The 17,431-nt window shown below is 50.2% G+C and overlaps 1 protein-coding gene across 1 annotated transcript; it reads left to right on the top strand.

The window, feature by feature from the left end:
- The first annotated feature begins 247 nt into the window (after positions 1-247).
- AMZ1 (archaelysin family metallopeptidase 1) lies at positions 248-16,044 on the top strand. Its single transcript, XM_055804476.1, has 7 exons — positions 248-334; positions 7,589-7,922; positions 8,565-8,732; positions 9,611-9,739; positions 10,081-10,244; positions 11,570-11,746; positions 15,404-16,044. Exons 2-7 carry the CDS (start codon positions 7,619-7,621, stop codon positions 15,971-15,973), a joined length of 1,512 nt encoding a protein of 503 aa, XP_055660451.1. The 5' UTR covers positions 248-334; positions 7,589-7,618; the 3' UTR covers positions 15,974-16,044.
- The last annotated feature ends 1,387 nt before the right edge of the window (positions 16,045-17,431 follow it).

Genomic DNA, 17,431 nt, shown 5'->3' on the forward strand with positions numbered 1-17,431 from the left:
CTCCCAGGCTCCAGCCAGCCGGGCGGGATCTGCCACTGTCACCAGCCTGCGACCCTCCCCGGACACCTCCCCCCCCGCCCCCCCCCAGCCTGCGGAGCCGCCCCCGCCCCCCCCAGGGCGCCCCCGGCGGTTGCCCCGCGCATCGGCGGGAGGCGGCTCCCGTCGGAGGGGCTGAGCCCCCCCCTTTGCTCCCCCTTTTTCTTCCTCCTCCTCCTCCTCCTCCTCCTCCTCCTCCTGCCGCCGCTGCCGGGCTCCGCTCCGCCTCGCCAGCCCCGCGCCGGGTGCCCCGGCCCTGCCGCACCTCCCCGGCTCCGCAGCCCCGGCCCGGCGGGCGGTGAGTCCTGCCCCGCTCCCCGGGGGCTGGGGGCGCGGGGCCGCCCCCCTCGGCGGGAGGGCACAGCCCGGCGCGGCGGGGAGGGGAGGGGGGGCGGCCGGCGGCGGGGGACGGCGGGAGCCCCCCCGGCGGGGCAGCGCAGGCTCAGGGCATCTCCGCGGGTGATGGGCAGCGCTGCCCGGGTGATGGGGGCCGCGCTCGGGGCGTCCTCCCCCGGCGGGTGGCGGGTCACGCGTAGGGCTGCACCGTCGCCGGGGGCGGGGGTCCGAGCCCGGGGCATCCCCCGGCGGGGGGCGGGGGGCCGCGCTCGGACCGCTCTCCTGGAGTGCCGGGTCCCTCCCTGGTGCAGCCTCCCGGGGGTCTGGGGTGCCGGCGCCGTGCCCGATGCGCCGTGCCGGGGTGCTGGGGGCCGTGGTCCTTCCCCACGCAGCAGCCACCCGCCGCGGGGGGCAGCAGCATCTGCCCCTTCTCCAAACCAGCGGGCCCGGGGGGCCCGGGTGTCCCAGGCGCGGGACCCGTTCCTGCAGCGTTTCCAGAACATGCCTCTCCCCCAGCAACCCTCCGGGCTGGCACAGCTGGCTGGTGGCCAGGGCACCGCTTGGCCACTGAAGGATCTTGGGGTTGGGGTCTGTTGCTGTCCCCCCCGAGCCATGCTGCCTTTGTGGCCACAGCACTACCCTGGACCCCCGACCCCCTCCTCCTCGGCTATAAAATGCACATAAACATCCCCACCTGGCAGTACCACCTAACAAGCACTTGATGCCTTGGGAGGAGGCACAGCGTTACAGGGCATTTACACCGCCTGATGAACCACTTCTGTGCTCCAGGGAGTACCTACCACAGCCATACCTGTTCGGGGGTTCATCTGTATGGAAAACGCAGCTTCTTTCCTGGCGAATGCTGGGCTTGTCTCGCAGAAACCATTTAGCCTGTCTAGACAACTACGATAAAGAGCAAAGTGCCCGGAGCTGTGAATGAGGAGAGCACGGGTATCTCTGCAGTGTGGGGTTTGTTGTACAGCCCTGGTGGGTGTTGCTCCGTCCTTTTGGGTCTTTGGCTACTAAATGCGCAGCAACCGGCTAGTAGATTGTAGAGGTTTGTTTCGTGTCAGAGTAAGGGAAGAAGAACGCAGCCAGCCGATCGCCACACATATGCACGGGGGAAGCACCGCAGAGACTTTAACCAGACTAAACTGAACACAGAAAACACTGAAAATGATGCATAAATGGGAGAGGAGGGGAAAAGCATATATCATATACTGTCAGCTTACTTCCTGGAGCGTAGCACAGAGGAGCTCATGAATGTTTGTATGACGCTTAGAGAGCCTCAAATAGACGGCACTAAGGAAAAGGTAGCATTATGTATGAGCACAGAATAAATAACATCCTGAGAACAGAAGACTGAAACTAGGGATAATGTATGCCCTTAATACATATTCAAATGAAGAAAAGTATATGGCAGAAAGCAGGCTTTAATGCAAAACAAAACTAAGGGGAAAGTGGATGTGTAGGTGTTCTTAAACACTTAAGAACACTTAAACATACTTAAACAAGAACAGATAGAAGCATCTGTCTCCAGCTTAAGTATTTAATGACATTTATAAATCTAGTCTTTAATCCTGCAAACTTTTCTGCATACAAGTTGTACATCTGACTTGTCCAACAGTCCAAGTAAATTAGTGAGGAAGATTTGTGTGAGGGCAAACTTCCAGGACTGAGCCTTGTGGCACTAACATTCCGACATGACGGGTAGATTCTCCTCCCAGTAAGCGCATGTGTGGACCCCTGAAGGTTTCCACAGCACCAGGAATGATTCTTTTTGAGAGGGACCTCAAAAACCATCTGGTTTTGAGTCACAAACATGTTCTACAGACATTACACACAACTGTTACCGGGACTTGGCAGTGCACGGGGCCAAAAGGTTTTATCTAACTTTATAGTCTGGCACAGACACAGGTCTGACTCTGTTTTGTGGCCATTTAATGCACAGTGAACAGAAGATGCTACGGCTCCTTGTGGGTCCAAGCATGGGGATGATCAGGGCCAGGGTGTATTTTCTCTGTGAGCAGAGGAGATCGATTCTGAGAAGCGCAGAGCATCTTGAAGTGCCCCCCCAGCCCCTGAGCGTTGCCACATTTCAGGTCTGACCCTGGCGAAAGAGGTTTGCTCTGAGCCCAGCAGCTGGGCTTCTCCAGCAGGCAAAGCCTGGCTCTGTGCAGGGGGCTGTGTTGGGGTCCTCGAGGAAGGAGCTGCACTAGTGAGAATTTTCTTTGGACCAGAATTAAATGCCCTCACACCTCTGTGTCCTCCCTCTGTCCCATCCCACTGGACTTTTTTACCCACTGGGAGTTCAGCTTCTCAGTCAGGAAAAATCTCTTTCTATACATGTCAACGAATAAATTGAGAAAATTGCTTTCGGGCTGTCATCTGCGTGATACTGGCAAGGAGAGACTGCTCCTAGAGTAGCAGGAGCAGGCACCAACTGCAAATCTCAGGAAAAGAGCTATTAAGCAACTAGGGCATGTGTTGATAATTAGTTAACGCTTGTTATGTTTGCTCTGGGCTCTTCATGTCTGTTGACTGGATATGAATTTTCTGCACTATCGCTGCTTGTTTACGGTACAGCACCTAACTTGGGCAATTAATCACTTTTAAGAGACTCTGCTAATGTCCCTCTGACATCCAAAGAGCCCAGTTAAGTGACTCTGCCTCTAAATACTGCACAAGGGCTGAGGGGGGAAGGAAACAGAATGAGTCTCCTCCTGTGCATCTGCAGCCTGCAGTGCGTGTATGCTTTGAGAGAGTCAGAGTTAGAAATTACTTACAAGTTGACTTATAAAATAAACAACTTTAGAATAACCAGCTTAATATATATATATAAATACAATCTGTTCAACGCAAGGGCCAAATTCCATATAATACCAAACAAATCCATTATGTAGTGAGTGCCTTTCTTTGGACCTGTACAACATGGATTTTCTGCACACAAGCCCATTTCTATCTTGTTGAAATATCCCAAATGAACTTGCACTGTGTGATACCTACCGCCTTGGCTTTTGAGAATGACACTGTTACTGTCAGCCCCAGACATATCTATCCAAGAAAGCAATGTCAATATAATAAAGAATAAATGACATATCTGAAAATTACAAAAAGAATAATTCATAGGTAATTTTCAGTTACAGAGAATAATTTATAGGTGCCTGATTTGCAAAGAGAATAATTTATGAGTAACCTCAATTGCATATAAAGCACATTTACAGGTTACTGTGAGAAAGGGAATATACTGACTGCTCAACTTTCATGCGCTGAGACTGGGTTTTGGGGGCATTTCTGGTGAAAACACCCACCATGAGAAAAAAAATGCATCAAATTCCATAGTAAAAAGATTTGTGTAATATGTCCAGTCTGATCTGAAACCTTTGTATGTTACCAAAAGCCAGAGTTATGGCCCGTGTTGTCCTCGGAGCTCCTGCCTCACATCACACGCCACAAGCAGAGAAGCCACAGCTGGGTTCCTACAACCCCACTGCTGGAAAAGGCTGTCCCAGCCATGGACAAGGGGCCAAGTGCCAAAACCTTTGGGCTATGGGTGTCTCCATTGCACTGCACGGATGTGGTGATGGATAATATGAAAGATATGAATAAGAGAAACGAGAGGGAAGTCTCCATAAACTGGATTAGGATTCCCCGCGCAGGCTGGCCCCCTGTTAGGGACCCTGCAGGCGTCAGGAGGGCACAAGCTCATGTTTCACGCTTCACGGATGGGTATCGCTCCTTCATATGATCCAATACGGGTCGTCCTGGGTTTGGAAGAATTACAAGGTTAGCAGATGGCTGCAAGGTGGAATGACAAAATGCAGTTTAGGAATAGGATGGTTTTTTCTAATGGTAAAAGTAGAGAATGACACATGAGTGGATGTGGTGAGTGTGTCCAGCTGCAGCAGATCTTTACATTATTATTTTCCTTAAAGCATTTCCTCAGGTGAAACAACAGGTTATTGGCCTTTTAAATAAAAATATTTACTTTCTCCTCCTCAGGACCTGCTAGTCAAGTCCTATGGCTTGTCATTAAACAAGAGGCCAAATTAACCACTTTTTACTTTAAAGACATGTCATCTCCTTCCTATATACCTGAAGGGCAGAAGGATGCATTGGTGCTTCCACTTCCCTACCACCTCAGCATCTTAAAAACCAAGGGAAAAAAAGATATCAACGCTCAAGTGCCATTGCCCCATGGAGCACTGCATCAGGGAGTTACACAAGGCACCCTCAACACAAAAGCCAAAAATTACAAAGCCCTTTTGCACTACTTCAGTTAATGAAACTCTATATTCGTAGAGTAGATCAAACACAAATAACATCTATGATAGTTAATGTTGTAAAACGGCCTCTTTTTTAAACTGCTAGAGCTGTTCATAAAATTTTTCTGAAGCATGAATTTTCTCCAGTGAAGTATTTTAGAAAAGCTTGTTGAAGAGAAGTAATTGTGTTGGATTTGAGGAGCGTAAAGGGCTGCTGCTGTTCTGTTGGAAGCCAAACCAGACCCGCCAGGAGAAGGAGGCACGCGGCGCTCCAGACTGGGCGTCGCAAGTGAATTCCTGTGCTTCAGCTTTCAGACGGCTAAAGGGTAATCATGGACATCCTTGGGCACAGCGGACATCACAAAACACCCATGGTTACAGATGGGACTGTCTGGAGCAGGGTGAATGTCCCTTTTTAGGAAGCCTTGGGAAACAATGTATATCCCATAGCTTTGGGTTCACACCATATTCCATGCGAGAGCCTGGGGGAACACATGCCCAAATACTGTGTGCTCATTGTATTTGCTGTTGCATACATCCACTCTGTGCTGCTTCCCATTTAGAAGAGAAAAATCCATTCATTTTCTAACCAGCTCCTCCTCCCCCAGACCCACACTCCATTTATTGCCAGGAAGCACAAAGGAAAGTGGCTCAGGCTTCCCAGAAACCTTCTTTGACGAGCTCACTCTCAGCCTGGACCAAGTGCAAAGTCTCTCCTTGATTTCCCTGGGAGCAACAGGCAGTCAGTACCTCGCAGGACCACGATTTTAATATTGCTAATTGTTTCCTAGTGAACGTTCTGCATGCGACCAGAAAAACTATGTTTGTATTTCCAGTTTGTGCAGAACAAGTGAAACGTTGGCCCTAGGAAAACCCAAATCTTCACCCCAGCCCAAGGCAAAACGCCTGATGACCTGGCGGGTTGGACTCTCGGTTCATCCTGCCAAATCTGTAATCCAGTCAGAAGCGTAGAGATGTGGGTGACAAAATGCAGAACAATTTCACACGAACTCTTGTTGCTGCCTGTAAAAACCAGCTGAAGCAATCTGGACATGTTTTGGGCAATAAGAAGAGGTGGCCGAGAAAGCATCACGGATTTTATTTCTAAACTTTCATTGGATGAGGGCCCTTGTACCACTCCAGAGCCCACCATGCCATCTGCTGTCAGCCTTTAATGCTAGCGCAATACAGAGCTTGCAAAAATAAAGCTGCTTACCCGCTCCCTCTCCTAGGCTATACACCCTTAGTGCCAAAAAAGCTCAGAAAACCCCAGTCTTTTGTAAGGCCAGCTTATACATACATACAGCTCCCCAAGGGTTGGATGTAAAGAAATCCAGTGTTAATTTAATGGGCTGCCACCTTCCTCCTAGGGTGAAACTACCAGAGCCTTCTCTGCGTAAACTGAGGAAAGCTTTTGGCTCATGTTGGTACTATTCTTTAAATATTGAATTTTCTTGTTATACTGCTGCCCTCAAGGGCCACTGAATGGCACTTACCTGCCAGAGCCAGGCTGCAGAGAAACTTAAATTATAGACTTAACCAGTTCCTCCTCAAAATATTTTACCTCTTTTTTTTTTTTTTCTTTTTCTTTTTTTTTTCTGTGATTGAATGGTGATGTTAGAATGGTGATGGTCAGCAGCTGATACATTTATCCACCCAGAAAGCTTGAAAGCTTGTCTGGTTTCTTTTAAGTTAGCATTAACTTGCCTAATAGAAGTTCGTACTTATTGCTAGAAACCCTGTGCTTTTATAAACCCGTGTATTCGTCATTCTGCCGTACACAGGTGGAGCACTTACCTGTGGTAGGCAACTTTGTCCAAAGGACTGCTTCAAAATGCTCCCAGTTGGACTTGGCATGGTCTCCTTACAAAAAAAGAATCTTTGGGGAAATCCAGATGTGGGTTAGCCGTAGGGGTTGTACTTTGTTTCCTCTTTTTTCTCCCTTTTCCCAAGAGGTCTACTGGAACCTCCGTAAGTGCATACACCGCAGTGGGAAATAGGTGCTTGACTTATGCAGCTTTGGAAAACGCTGGCCTGAGAAAGAACCCTGGAGAGGGTATTTCTGGGATGCGCCAAATGAATTTCTTCCTGCTGCAGGATTTCATTTGCTCTTTATTTACCACTTCACATCATTACTGGCGCTCTTGATGCTAACATGGTTGACATGAAGTTATTCACGAGGTGACATGATGGCAGCAGGCCCGTGCACATCTTGCTAGAGGGGCAGCACCAGCAAACCCCAGTGTCACCCACCAAGTCCCACCTGTAGATCAGGCTGGGCGAACCCTCCCACATCTTGCAGCCTGACAACAGCACTGTGAGCTGGCAGAGGGCCCAGCTCAGTACCTAAGAGTGAGGATTAAAAGCTGTTAAGAGGAAGTTGTCAACAGCGAACAGCTGCTTTCACTGGTGTCAGGGAAGTCAGAAGTTTAGGCTACTGATAGATAAATAAAAGCCAAGATCTACCTCTTCTTTCCTGCCATGGACCTATGCCTTCAAGAGCCCCAGGGAGTGTGTTTTAGCCCAAGCAAGCAGGCGCACCCCACCTTTCAGCATCATGAGGGCCAGTGCAGCCAGTTGCACAACACACCGAGGTATTTCCTGTGTTCTTGGGACTTCAGGGTAGAACAATAACAACAAAAAAAATCTCACTATTTATTTGATTTAATACAGACATCTGGTAGCAATAATGGGGCTATGCATTCTTGAGCACCATCTACTGGTACATTGTCCATAAACCAGTGACATACGTGCAGACGTAGAGCACCCTATACCAGCTACTCTCGCGTAAATGCATAGGGCTCCTGACCAGCACTACGTACAGCATTTATAAGCTCCCAATCAAACCTTGCAGCTGGGATCTTGGGGCAAACTCCTTTGAAAGCAAAGCGTGAGAAGGTTTCCAGGCCCCTCGTGAGGCCACGCACCCATCGTAGTATCCCCTCCTGCAGGCAGTGCCACAGCTGGCGGGTCCCTCCACGATGCTGCAGTGCAAACACGCTCAGGAATTCAGCTTCGGGCCCCGGGCTCTGAAGGACGCGCTGATCTCCACCAACCCAGCCCTGCAGGAGCTCTACGCCAAAGCTTTCTCCAGGGCGGAGAAGCTGTTCCTCTCGGAAGCCTACAACCCGCAGAGAACGCTCTTCTGCACACTGCTCATCCGGACAGCTTTTGACTGGCTCCTCAGCCACCCCGATGCCCCTGAGGACTTTGAGACATTCTATCACGCCATGCTAAGGAGGAAGCAGAACTTCTATCGGAAGCATATTTACCTGCAACCTATAGGTAATGTGGGCATCTTCACTGAGCCACCTGGAAAGATGCAGGAGGGAGGTGGGTGGTGCTGAATGCTATTAACATGCTCTTCTTATGACTAACCTGCAAAATGCAATTGCTGTAGCAAAAATAAATGTAATACCAAAGGCTCTGATGTGCCCCCAGTCTAGAGTCACAAGCCACGATGACAACCATCAGTAGATCTGCCTTGTAAATGGTATGTGTGCTCCTGGGTGAGGCTTGCTGTGAATATATGTGTGCATACATATAAAACAATATATGTAAAACAATGCTGGCTAAAACAGCATTTCAAGAGCTGTTCATTAAAAACGGTTCATTAAAAACAGCCACCCTTTCCCACATTAATCTTTCTGCATGACTTAAAGAGGAGACAACCTTCCTAGCACACTGCTCTGCTAACGACACAGCATGCTAATGCCTCGAGCTGGCTCTCAGAAAGAGCCCCCTCCTCTCCTCCATATCTGTGTATAACCATTTAGAGATGCCTGCCACATCCCAGAGTAAGCAATTAATTTCAGAATGAACCAGGCTTCCTCCTCCCCAGTTGCTGTGGCCAACCCCACAGAACCCCTTCAGACCTTCGGGTTCACCCTGGCTTTAAGGAACTAATAACAGAGCTTCTCTTCTCAGACTTAATCGATGGGCCTGCTGGGCTCTCGCTGCTGGATTCCCTCCAGAGCTGTGTTGAGTCTTTCTTTCTGGGACTCCGTGTGAAGTGCCTTCCCTCCATCCCCATCTCTTCCATTCACTGCTGCTATCGCCACAGCCGGGACTCAGACAGGGTGCAGCTTCATGCAGGTAAGGACCTGGGATGGGGAGCCTGTAGAGACACCAGCTTGGCAGGAGGGCACGAGCCCTCCCTTCGGAAACGTCTGAAATAGCCCTTCATTGCCTGAGCAGGGAGGGGATGAGGAAGGGAGTGAAAAGGGAGAAATCCTGTTCCCATGGAAAACCCAGAGCGCTGAGGCTGGAAACAGGAATAAAAAAACAAAGTGACTTTCATCACCTTTTCCTCTGCTGTTTGTATTTTTCAGTGCTGTTAGTTTAGGTCCAGCTCTGCAAAGCGATCGGCCCAGCTCCGCGGGAAGGCACTGTTTATTTGGTGTAGTCTGCCTTCTCCCATCTCTTGTCCAGAGCCAAAGTAAATTACTGGCTGGCTGGCACAGGTGGGGAACTCGCCGGCCTTTCATGTTAGGAAATTGGGTTCAAGTGTCATGCAGCTCCCCAGGGAAATGGGTTTGTCAGCTGCCAAACTCACGCTGCACGAACATCCATCTGGGACAAGCTGTTTGCAGGTACCACAGGCAGCACGTGCTCGGCACAGACCCAAGGCTGCAGCTATGCGGCTGCTCTGGCTCAGGTCTGAAATGCCTGTAGGGGAATTCTTCTACTTCTAGGTGCTTATTTCCAGGGGTTAGTACAGAATTCACCTACATCTCTGCCCTTAGCTCTGCTTTGTTTTAACTCTGTGCTCAGCCCCACTTCCAAAGTCAGGTCTGTGTGTACTCTTATTTGAACGGTCGGGCTACACAGCCGTGATTCTCCATCCAAGATGCTGAATCCAGCAGCTCTGCCCACCTGTGGCTTGGATTACATGCTCCTCCCCACAATTCTGTCTCTTGCATGCCTTCCAGGGGTGCTTCATTTTAATCAACATCTCTCTTGTATTTGTCCAGATGGGGTCCTGAATTTCTTGAAGAACAACAAGCCCATGGATGCCCTGTGTGTCCTTGGACTCACTCTGCTGGACCTTTACCCATGTGAGACCTGGAGCTTCACATTCAGCAAATTCCTGCCAGGACAAGGTAGGGTTGGTGTCCCATGATCTCCTAGCACAGCATGTGAATAAGGCAGCACTGTACCCAAAAGCCTTCCCGGGAGACTGGAATAGCCAAATCTTATCCTTAACATTTTATTCACTTCCTGAGGAGAGGAACTAGGTTTTCCCAATTTAAAATTAGGGGAGTCAGGGCTCCTGACCTGGACAAAGGTAACTGAGGTGCTACAAACCTTTTGGGAAGTGGGTCTTATCACAGCCTGTGTGCTCGATGGGGCTGTGCTACATCAGCTTTCTTGTCATGCTGCCTAAGGTGAGAGACAGTTGTAAGAGAGCTGATGCCTAACTTGTATGCACCTCTTTTCACAGAAGTGGGAGTCTGCAGCTTTGCCAGATTTTCTGGGGATTTCCCCCAGGCTGGCTGCAGCAGCTTGAACCCACTCACGCAGAAGGAATGGTTGTGTGAAGTCAGCAAGGAAAGCAGGGAGCGGACACTGCCGTTCAGCGCCCAAGAGATGGTCCAATGCTGTAAGGTAGGACCAGCAATCTCCTGCACCCCGTAGTTCTTGCCATGTAGGGTTAAATATTTCAGGCCCAGGCATAATCCGTGTCTCAGCCCAGTGAAACAGGCATGAGGCTCTGCTCCCAGAAGATGCAGACAATCACAGCCAGGTCCACACACTTAAAGCAGTCCTAAAGAGCTGGTATTTCAGTGCACCACACAGACAGCTCTTACTCCCCTTGCTGCTGGAGCAAACCGTAGCATCAGCTGTATAGCGAGGCTACAGGACTTACCTTACGTCACGGAGCAACCCTGAGACAAAGACTGCCCAGCTCCCAGGCTCTCATTTGTCAGGCGATGCATGTGCAGTAGGATCTGATAGCCGGTAGGGTATATGGAGGTTAATCAGAACATCTAGCAGTGCTGTGTGTTAACTAATGGATGGCTGGGGAGGGGTGACTGTGTCTTCCTCAGACGCTGGTATCCGTAAGGGCAGAGGATCGCTTGCCAGACCTGCTTACATGGATGGATGAGAAAAATACCTCAGAGTTTGCACGTACATTATATACAGATGCCCTTAAACCCCATTCATCTCCAACACATCCTCTTCACGAGTGCTGTCCTCCCTGGTGCCAGGATCTCCCCTGTGCCCCCGTGTCAGCTCTGCTTCCAGTGTTTCTCCTAAAGCTGGCCCGGGCAGAGCAGCTGCACCAACACCTTTGATGCCATTTCTCCCTGCATCCCCTGGTATCTGCTCAGGTTTTTCTAGTGTGAGGTCTCTTCCTGTAGCAATTTCAGGTGATGTTAGGTGGCAATGGGAGGAGGGGGGGGAATCCTCCATTCTCAGTCTTTTCATGGCTGCCAATTCCCAAAGCAGTCACGCTTGGCCAGCTGACTCCAGCTTGGATTTTGCTTTGGCACAAATATCAAGAGCGTCTGCTCTGGTAGGACACAGATCTATTATTGCCAATAGCTTCTTACAGATTTCTCACACGGATTGTGCTGCTCTTTTCAGACCCCAGAGGGACTTAAAACACAGAGACACAGACACACACACACACCCTACTGCTGTGGACTTGTTATCTACAGGGTCTTCCCACAGCTGCTTCTAAACAACACATCCACGCTTCCTCCTCCACCACCATACAAATGCGGACATTGGGTTACCTGGGAAGAGGGGAGCCACGTTCTCCTTTCATCTTGGGAAAGCCTGGGCTGGAGCACTGGCAGGGCTGAGCAACAAGTCAGTTATAGACTGTTGGGGAGCAGGGGAGCTGGAACAGCAGAGAAGGAAGAAGAGGGGGCAGTGGAAGCAGGAATGACCATGCACTGCTGTGATTCTTGCTTTCCTGAAAGGTGACCTGCCACAAGATCTGCCACCTGATGGGGCTGGGGACCTGCCGCTGGCTGCAGTGCATCATGCAGGGCGCGCTGAGCCTGGACGAAGCCCTGCTGCGGCCTCTGGAGCCATGTCCCATCTGCCTTCGGAAACTGCAGCATGTTGTGGGCTTCAAACTCGTTGAGCGCTACAGGGTGAGAGACAGACCTGCCAGCCCTCCCTGGGGCCGGGGGACATAGCAGGGAGAAGAGCGGCTCACTCCAAACCACAGCGTTTGTTACATGGGCGCGTCAAACGCAGATGCTTGCAGTGCAAGGTGCTGAGAAAGCAAGGTTACACCTCACAGGGGTGGGTGCTGTACACACAGTCTGTGACTAACGTAGCACTACATGTCAGCTCTAGGGCTTTTGGCTGTTCACAACAAGGGATGGCGCAGCAGTCCGGCCACGTTTTGCTGCTCCTGACAACGAAGTGGGGAGGGCAGGCAGGTTTCAAGCCAGAGCGGCAGCGAGCACAGCCATTCCCACATCTGTGCCACCACAGTTTTCTGGCTCTCAGGGGCTGCTAGTGACAGGGAGAAAATACTAAGTGCATACTTTGCTGCAGTTCCTCTGTTTAAAAGTATGAGAAAAGATCCCAGATTATTACCCTCTAATAAGTGGAGGGTCCCAGACTCATCTTTTTTCTCTTCTCTCCCATCTGTAAAACTGCTAGCACCACATTTAGACAACACCAAAAATAGTGCTAAGGTGCCCTTAGCTCTAGAAAGGGTTTTCTACCTCTGCTGTCTAAAAAGCAGGATTTGGTAGCCAAACGGCTGGTAGAACAGAAATAATGTCATCGTTCTCACTTGGCACTCTGTCTTTTCCCTGATTATAATTTCTGTCTGACACACATCATGTTCAGAGACAGGATTTTCCATAGCTGCCTATTTTAAAGTCTGTGGGTTATATTTGTAACAAGATATGTGCAGAATGAGAATGGGGATGCCTCTAGTTTCATTCAGCTTGGAATCAGACACACGGAAACATGGCAAAGGACTTGGGGGAACTCAAATTTGTGTGGTTTTGCTGCTTGCCTGTGTGTCTGCGGCAGTGTTAGACCTGCCTCTGACTCCATGGCTGTTCGGTCCCTGCTTCTAAGAGGTGCTAAAATTGCCCAGGCTACCAGAGGAATAAAATCTGGTTTATTTAAACACCCAGCCTGTTAGCATCCCCCTATTTCTTTCTAGAAGAGAACTGCCATCAGCATTAAGCTTTTCTAGAAACATTTTTGCCTTTACACCTGCAGCAAATACTGTAATTGGCTTAGCATCCCCTGGTGACAGTGAACACAAACCTTAAGAAAGGATACACTTGCCAAATAGCACATCTGCTTCCCTGACAAGGAAAAGCTCATCTAGATATAGTACAAGCTGGTATAAAAGAGTTGTGATAATCTCTTTAAGAGGCTTTGCTATAGCACTGAGAGGAAATATAAATGCCAGAGATGAATTAAATAGTTAAGGAACCTGACAGAAGAGAGCATAAAGCATTTGGAGACAATGTCAGAGAGCAAAGTTACTTGTTAAGCATGTTTTGAGAGGTCGTGGCTGGCCAAGCCCAAATCTGAAGTCACATTTCCCTTTGGAAAACTAGCCCGGATCCCCACCTGCCACATAACGGCCCCAGACGCTCATCATAAACACAGGAAATGCCAGACATAAAGCTGTTCCTCGCCAGGAGCAGGTAACGCTGCTGATGTCTGCGCCTGAGACACGGTGATGTGCAGAAGAGCATGTGGGACAGGAAACCAGTCCTTACACAGGAGGAAGAGCCCCTCAGTTTATTTATCTGAGTTGCAGTCAGAAACACTCTATTTTTTCATCACATTTGCTTATTCCAGAGTGAGTCATCTTGAAAACTGAAAGCAAACCCATTCTCATGGTGTTTCCCCACCACAGCCAACATTTCCACCTGCTGCTTCTGCAGCATCCCAGGCTGTTCTGCACATGGCACCTGGGTCAGTGTGCAGCGGCCACATTGCAGAAGAAAACCGTGCTCGAGCTGCTCTGAGAGGCTGGGTTAGCTACACCCTCACCATGGTGTTAATCGCAGCGTGTGCTCTCGGGCGCAGTGTGGCTGCCTTGCTGCTGGGGATGACAGCGCTGCCACGGCAGAGGGGGTTGAAAAACTTCCAGTGCCAAACCTGGAGCCTTTTGATGGGTCAGACAACAGGTTTCATTCTTAGTGACTTACCTGGGGTTGAGCATCCACTTCAAATGCTCTTGCCTGCAGGTAATCCAAACCCATGAAGGGATTAATTAATTTCTAGTTAATTAGGGGAACACAAAAAGAGGCTGTAGCCCTGCAAACCCTTCCCAAATTCAAATCAATAAACCACTCAAAGGATGACAGACAGGAAAGATCTTGGGGCTTTGGTAGTGATCTTGAGTTGCTCATCCCCTCCTTTCACCTTACCTAATCCAAATGTACTGTTTGCACATCCTTACCTCCACAGCTTTTTCTCTTCTCGGGAACTGGGTTAAGTAGCAGTTGTGATTCCTTCCCAGTTTCACTGCTCCTGGGAATTTTAAGAGACATAATATCATGGGCTGGTTGCAGCTTTCAAATAGCTTTGCTGTCCCCTTCCCTAGCCCAGCTCCTATTGCAGCTTCTGGTGCCGCCTTTGTTTTTTAAACAGGGAGGGGAGGGCTACTGGAGGTGGGATGAGGCAAGAAAAATTGTCCCTTTACATTTTTTCTTGCCTCAGAGGAAGGGGGCAGGGTGGATTAACTTAGCTGAAAGAGTCCATTTTATTCTTGTATGAAATTCTTCCCTGAGGCTTCACGAGCAGACTGAAATGAGAAGCAGGGCCGATTTCTCCCACCCACTCAATTTGAGCTCTTTATCCTTTCTGTCACTTGCCTGAAGAGAGAGCAGTAGGGGAGGGAAGGGGGAAGGAGCAGCGGGAGAATGGAGCTTGGTGGGGCCGTGGGGCTGGAGACGTGCCCGCTGCTCCAAGGCACAGCTCACCCCACGCACGGACCCAGCGCAGCCACATCGCAGGTTCATGCTCTGTCACTGCCGTTTCCTAAAGCAACCGCAGGGCTTTGCAAAGGTATCAGCTAGGAGCTGCAAAAAGTAAAAAGAAAGAAATAGGCCACAAGGGTGTGAAAAAGCTGAAAAACACACCAAACACACCCCCCCAGACACCCCCCCAACACGTGCCAACAAGGCAGACAAGGAGATCACCTTTTATCCAGGGATGACTGGAGCATTGCGATTCATTCCCCAAAGCATAAGGAATAAATGTGCCAGAAGCAATCCGTTACATGGTAGCACTTAATATTTAAAAAGGAAATTGTCTCAGACATTTTCCTTTCATGAATTCTTTCCTGGAGCCCAGCCTTCCCACTTGTGCATTTCATCTCGAGAGGGTAAGAGCTATTCTTAGGAATAAAATGCACGTTACCCCAGGAGTTAACACCACTATGAAACAAAATTCTTCACTGCTATCTCAGGAGCCTTTACAATGACACAGCTTCCTCCAGAGAGGCACTAGTTTGGCTCTCATGGAGATCACACCCACACAGCAGGGAGAGGGTTTGTGCTGTTTTCTCCTGCCATCCTCAAGAACAGGGCAGATACAGCCCACATATGACTGCAGGCAGCTCTGCCACAGACACAGACTCCAAAAACACAGGACAAGAGAAAGCCCCTGCTCCACAAGGTAGCCATGAGCTGTCTGAATCCGTATGCTGGAGAGAGGACCATAGCATCTGTAGCTGAGGCACCCAAGACAAACATTGGGAAAGGTGTACCTGCTTTCTCTCACTCTCTAAAACAAACCTTTTTTGCCTCTCATCGCAGAAGCTCTATGCTTGGACACAGACGGTGTTGTCCACATGGCCAAGACAGGAGTCAGCAGACCTGTCCACCTCGGAGGACATCCTTCCCTTCAGCTCAGACTCTGGGATGTGCTGCGAGAACGACTCCGAGGCGGTGACCTCCTTGTCCGAGCCGCTGACGCCAGACGCTTGCAGCCAGGCCCTGTCCCTCGGCCAGGAGCTGGAACAGGACGAGCGCTTGTGTTTGCCGGCCGAGGCGCACAGACAGCCCCAGCTCACCGGGCCCCCCAAGGGCACAGATGCCATTAAAGATTACGAGCTGTGGCTGGAGATGTGCATCGCTGCCCTAGAGAGGAACGTCTCCGAGGAGGAGCTGGCTCAAGTAGACCAGACCGTGGATGCCCTGGCTAAGTGGGAAATGTTTACAGGACAACTGCCCGCTATGAGGAAGGCCCTACCCTTCGCTAGGGACAACACAGGGCTACGGAAAGTTCTCGGAGACAAATTTTCCTCCTTGCGGAGGAAACTGAGTTCCAGAAAACTGTCCAAAGGGGAATCATCCCCTCATCGCTGGCGGTGGGAGGAAAACTAGGCTGGGTCTGCCTTGGGTTGGGCTAGCTTTGCTCCCATAGCTTTGGTTACATTACTGCCCTGCTTCTGACCTTTCTCACCACAACTGCCCACAGGAATAAAAGGTGTTTCTTTTTCTGAGATTGCTAGATTATTTTTGATGTGATCAGTTCTTCTCTGAGGCTTTTTCCTGTGCTGGTCTAAAAGGCAGTGCTACTCCAAACCCACACCAAGTCCTATGTAGGCGCTTGTATTTTCTTGCCATAGTTCATTCGGTCTAAAGTCAGCTGGGAAGAGGTCCCTGCTAAACACTAAACACGTTCACAGAGAAGCTAAATATGTTCACATAGAAGCTTGGGTCATCTGAATGCACAGATGTACATTAAACCAGGGCAGCTCTCCCCTGCGCAGAGCTCCCCGCTGCTCAGCATTTCAGCCTGAAGCACAGATGATACTCTTCCCTCTCCTCTCCCCCCATACCAAATGTTCATCTCCGTTCTGGTGGCTGCCCCATCAGCTGGAGGTTCTGCTGAGGGCAGGAGGGCAACTGAGGCTGACAGACACACTAGGAGTAGTGGGGGAGACAGCAGGCACAGAGTCAGCGAGTAAAGCAGAAAGATCCCTGGCAGCTCCTCTGCCATAAAGAACAGCGTTAGCGTGATGACTGTCTTTTGGCGGACACTCGAGGGGATCTCCTGAGGTGCTTCAGTTCAAAGCCAGGCTTGGAGCCACGAGCTGTAACATCTCACATCCTCTGTAGACTGGCACAGGAGAGAAAACCCTTTGAAAACATTCACACACTCATTGACTATTAACTGAAAGGGGGGAATTACACATGCATTATTCTCTTTCTGCCTTGAGAACTTAAAACCCTGGTCCTCTCCCTCTTCTCTGTTCCCTAAGTCACCCACTCACCAGGAACCGGTGCCGTGCTGGCTCCAGGAGCTGCAGAGCCCGTCTCCCCAGTGCTGGGGCATGCTGTTCCTCTCCGGCTATTTATAGCCGGAGCTCAAGAGGGCAATGGGTTTGAGCTCTGTAAGAGCAGCAGGCTGGGGGAAGGCTCTCTCCATCCCCAGTTCACTCAGACCTCAGCACTGATAACGCGCTCGGTGGCTCACAGCTACGTGGCCGTGCTTTGGTTTTCTCCCATCCAAAAATATCAGCAGGCAGGACTGGGTCCAGTTCAGCTGGGAGGAGAGAGGATCTAACCACGCAGTAACCCTGCAATGCATTTTTGGAGCGGGAAGGGAGAAGATCAGGGGAAGACGTTTGAGAAAAGCTTGAGATTTACACGTGCAGGTGAGCAGAACAGATGATCTCGTAGTAAATTCAACTGGATTTGAGAAACACAACTGACTTCACATCCGCATGATTCATAAGGGGAGAAAAAGGGAGTTCTGGCTTCGGGACTGATGACGGCAATTCCTGGAAACATTTTTTCCAGGCTGCGCGCCTGGCCTGGGCGCAGGCGCTGTGCGGC

This window comes from Falco peregrinus, chromosome 5, assembly GCF_023634155.1.
Source record: "Falco peregrinus isolate bFalPer1 chromosome 5, bFalPer1.pri, whole genome shotgun sequence".
In the NCBI taxonomy this organism is placed as follows: Eukaryota; Metazoa; Chordata; class Aves; order Falconiformes; family Falconidae; genus Falco; species Falco peregrinus.

Coding starts and splice junctions, on each gene's coding strand:
- AMZ1 (XM_055804476.1), top strand. CDS start 7,619: ATGCTGCAGTGCAAACACGCTCAGGAATTCAGCTTCGGGCCCCGGGCT. Junction 9,740..10,080: donor CAAATTCCTGCCAGGACAAG/GTAGGGTTGGTG, acceptor CTCTTTTCACAG/AAGTGGGAGTCTGCAGCTTT. Junction 10,245..11,569: donor AGATGGTCCAATGCTGTAAG/GTAGGACCAGCA, acceptor CTTTCCTGAAAG/GTGACCTGCCACAAGATCTG.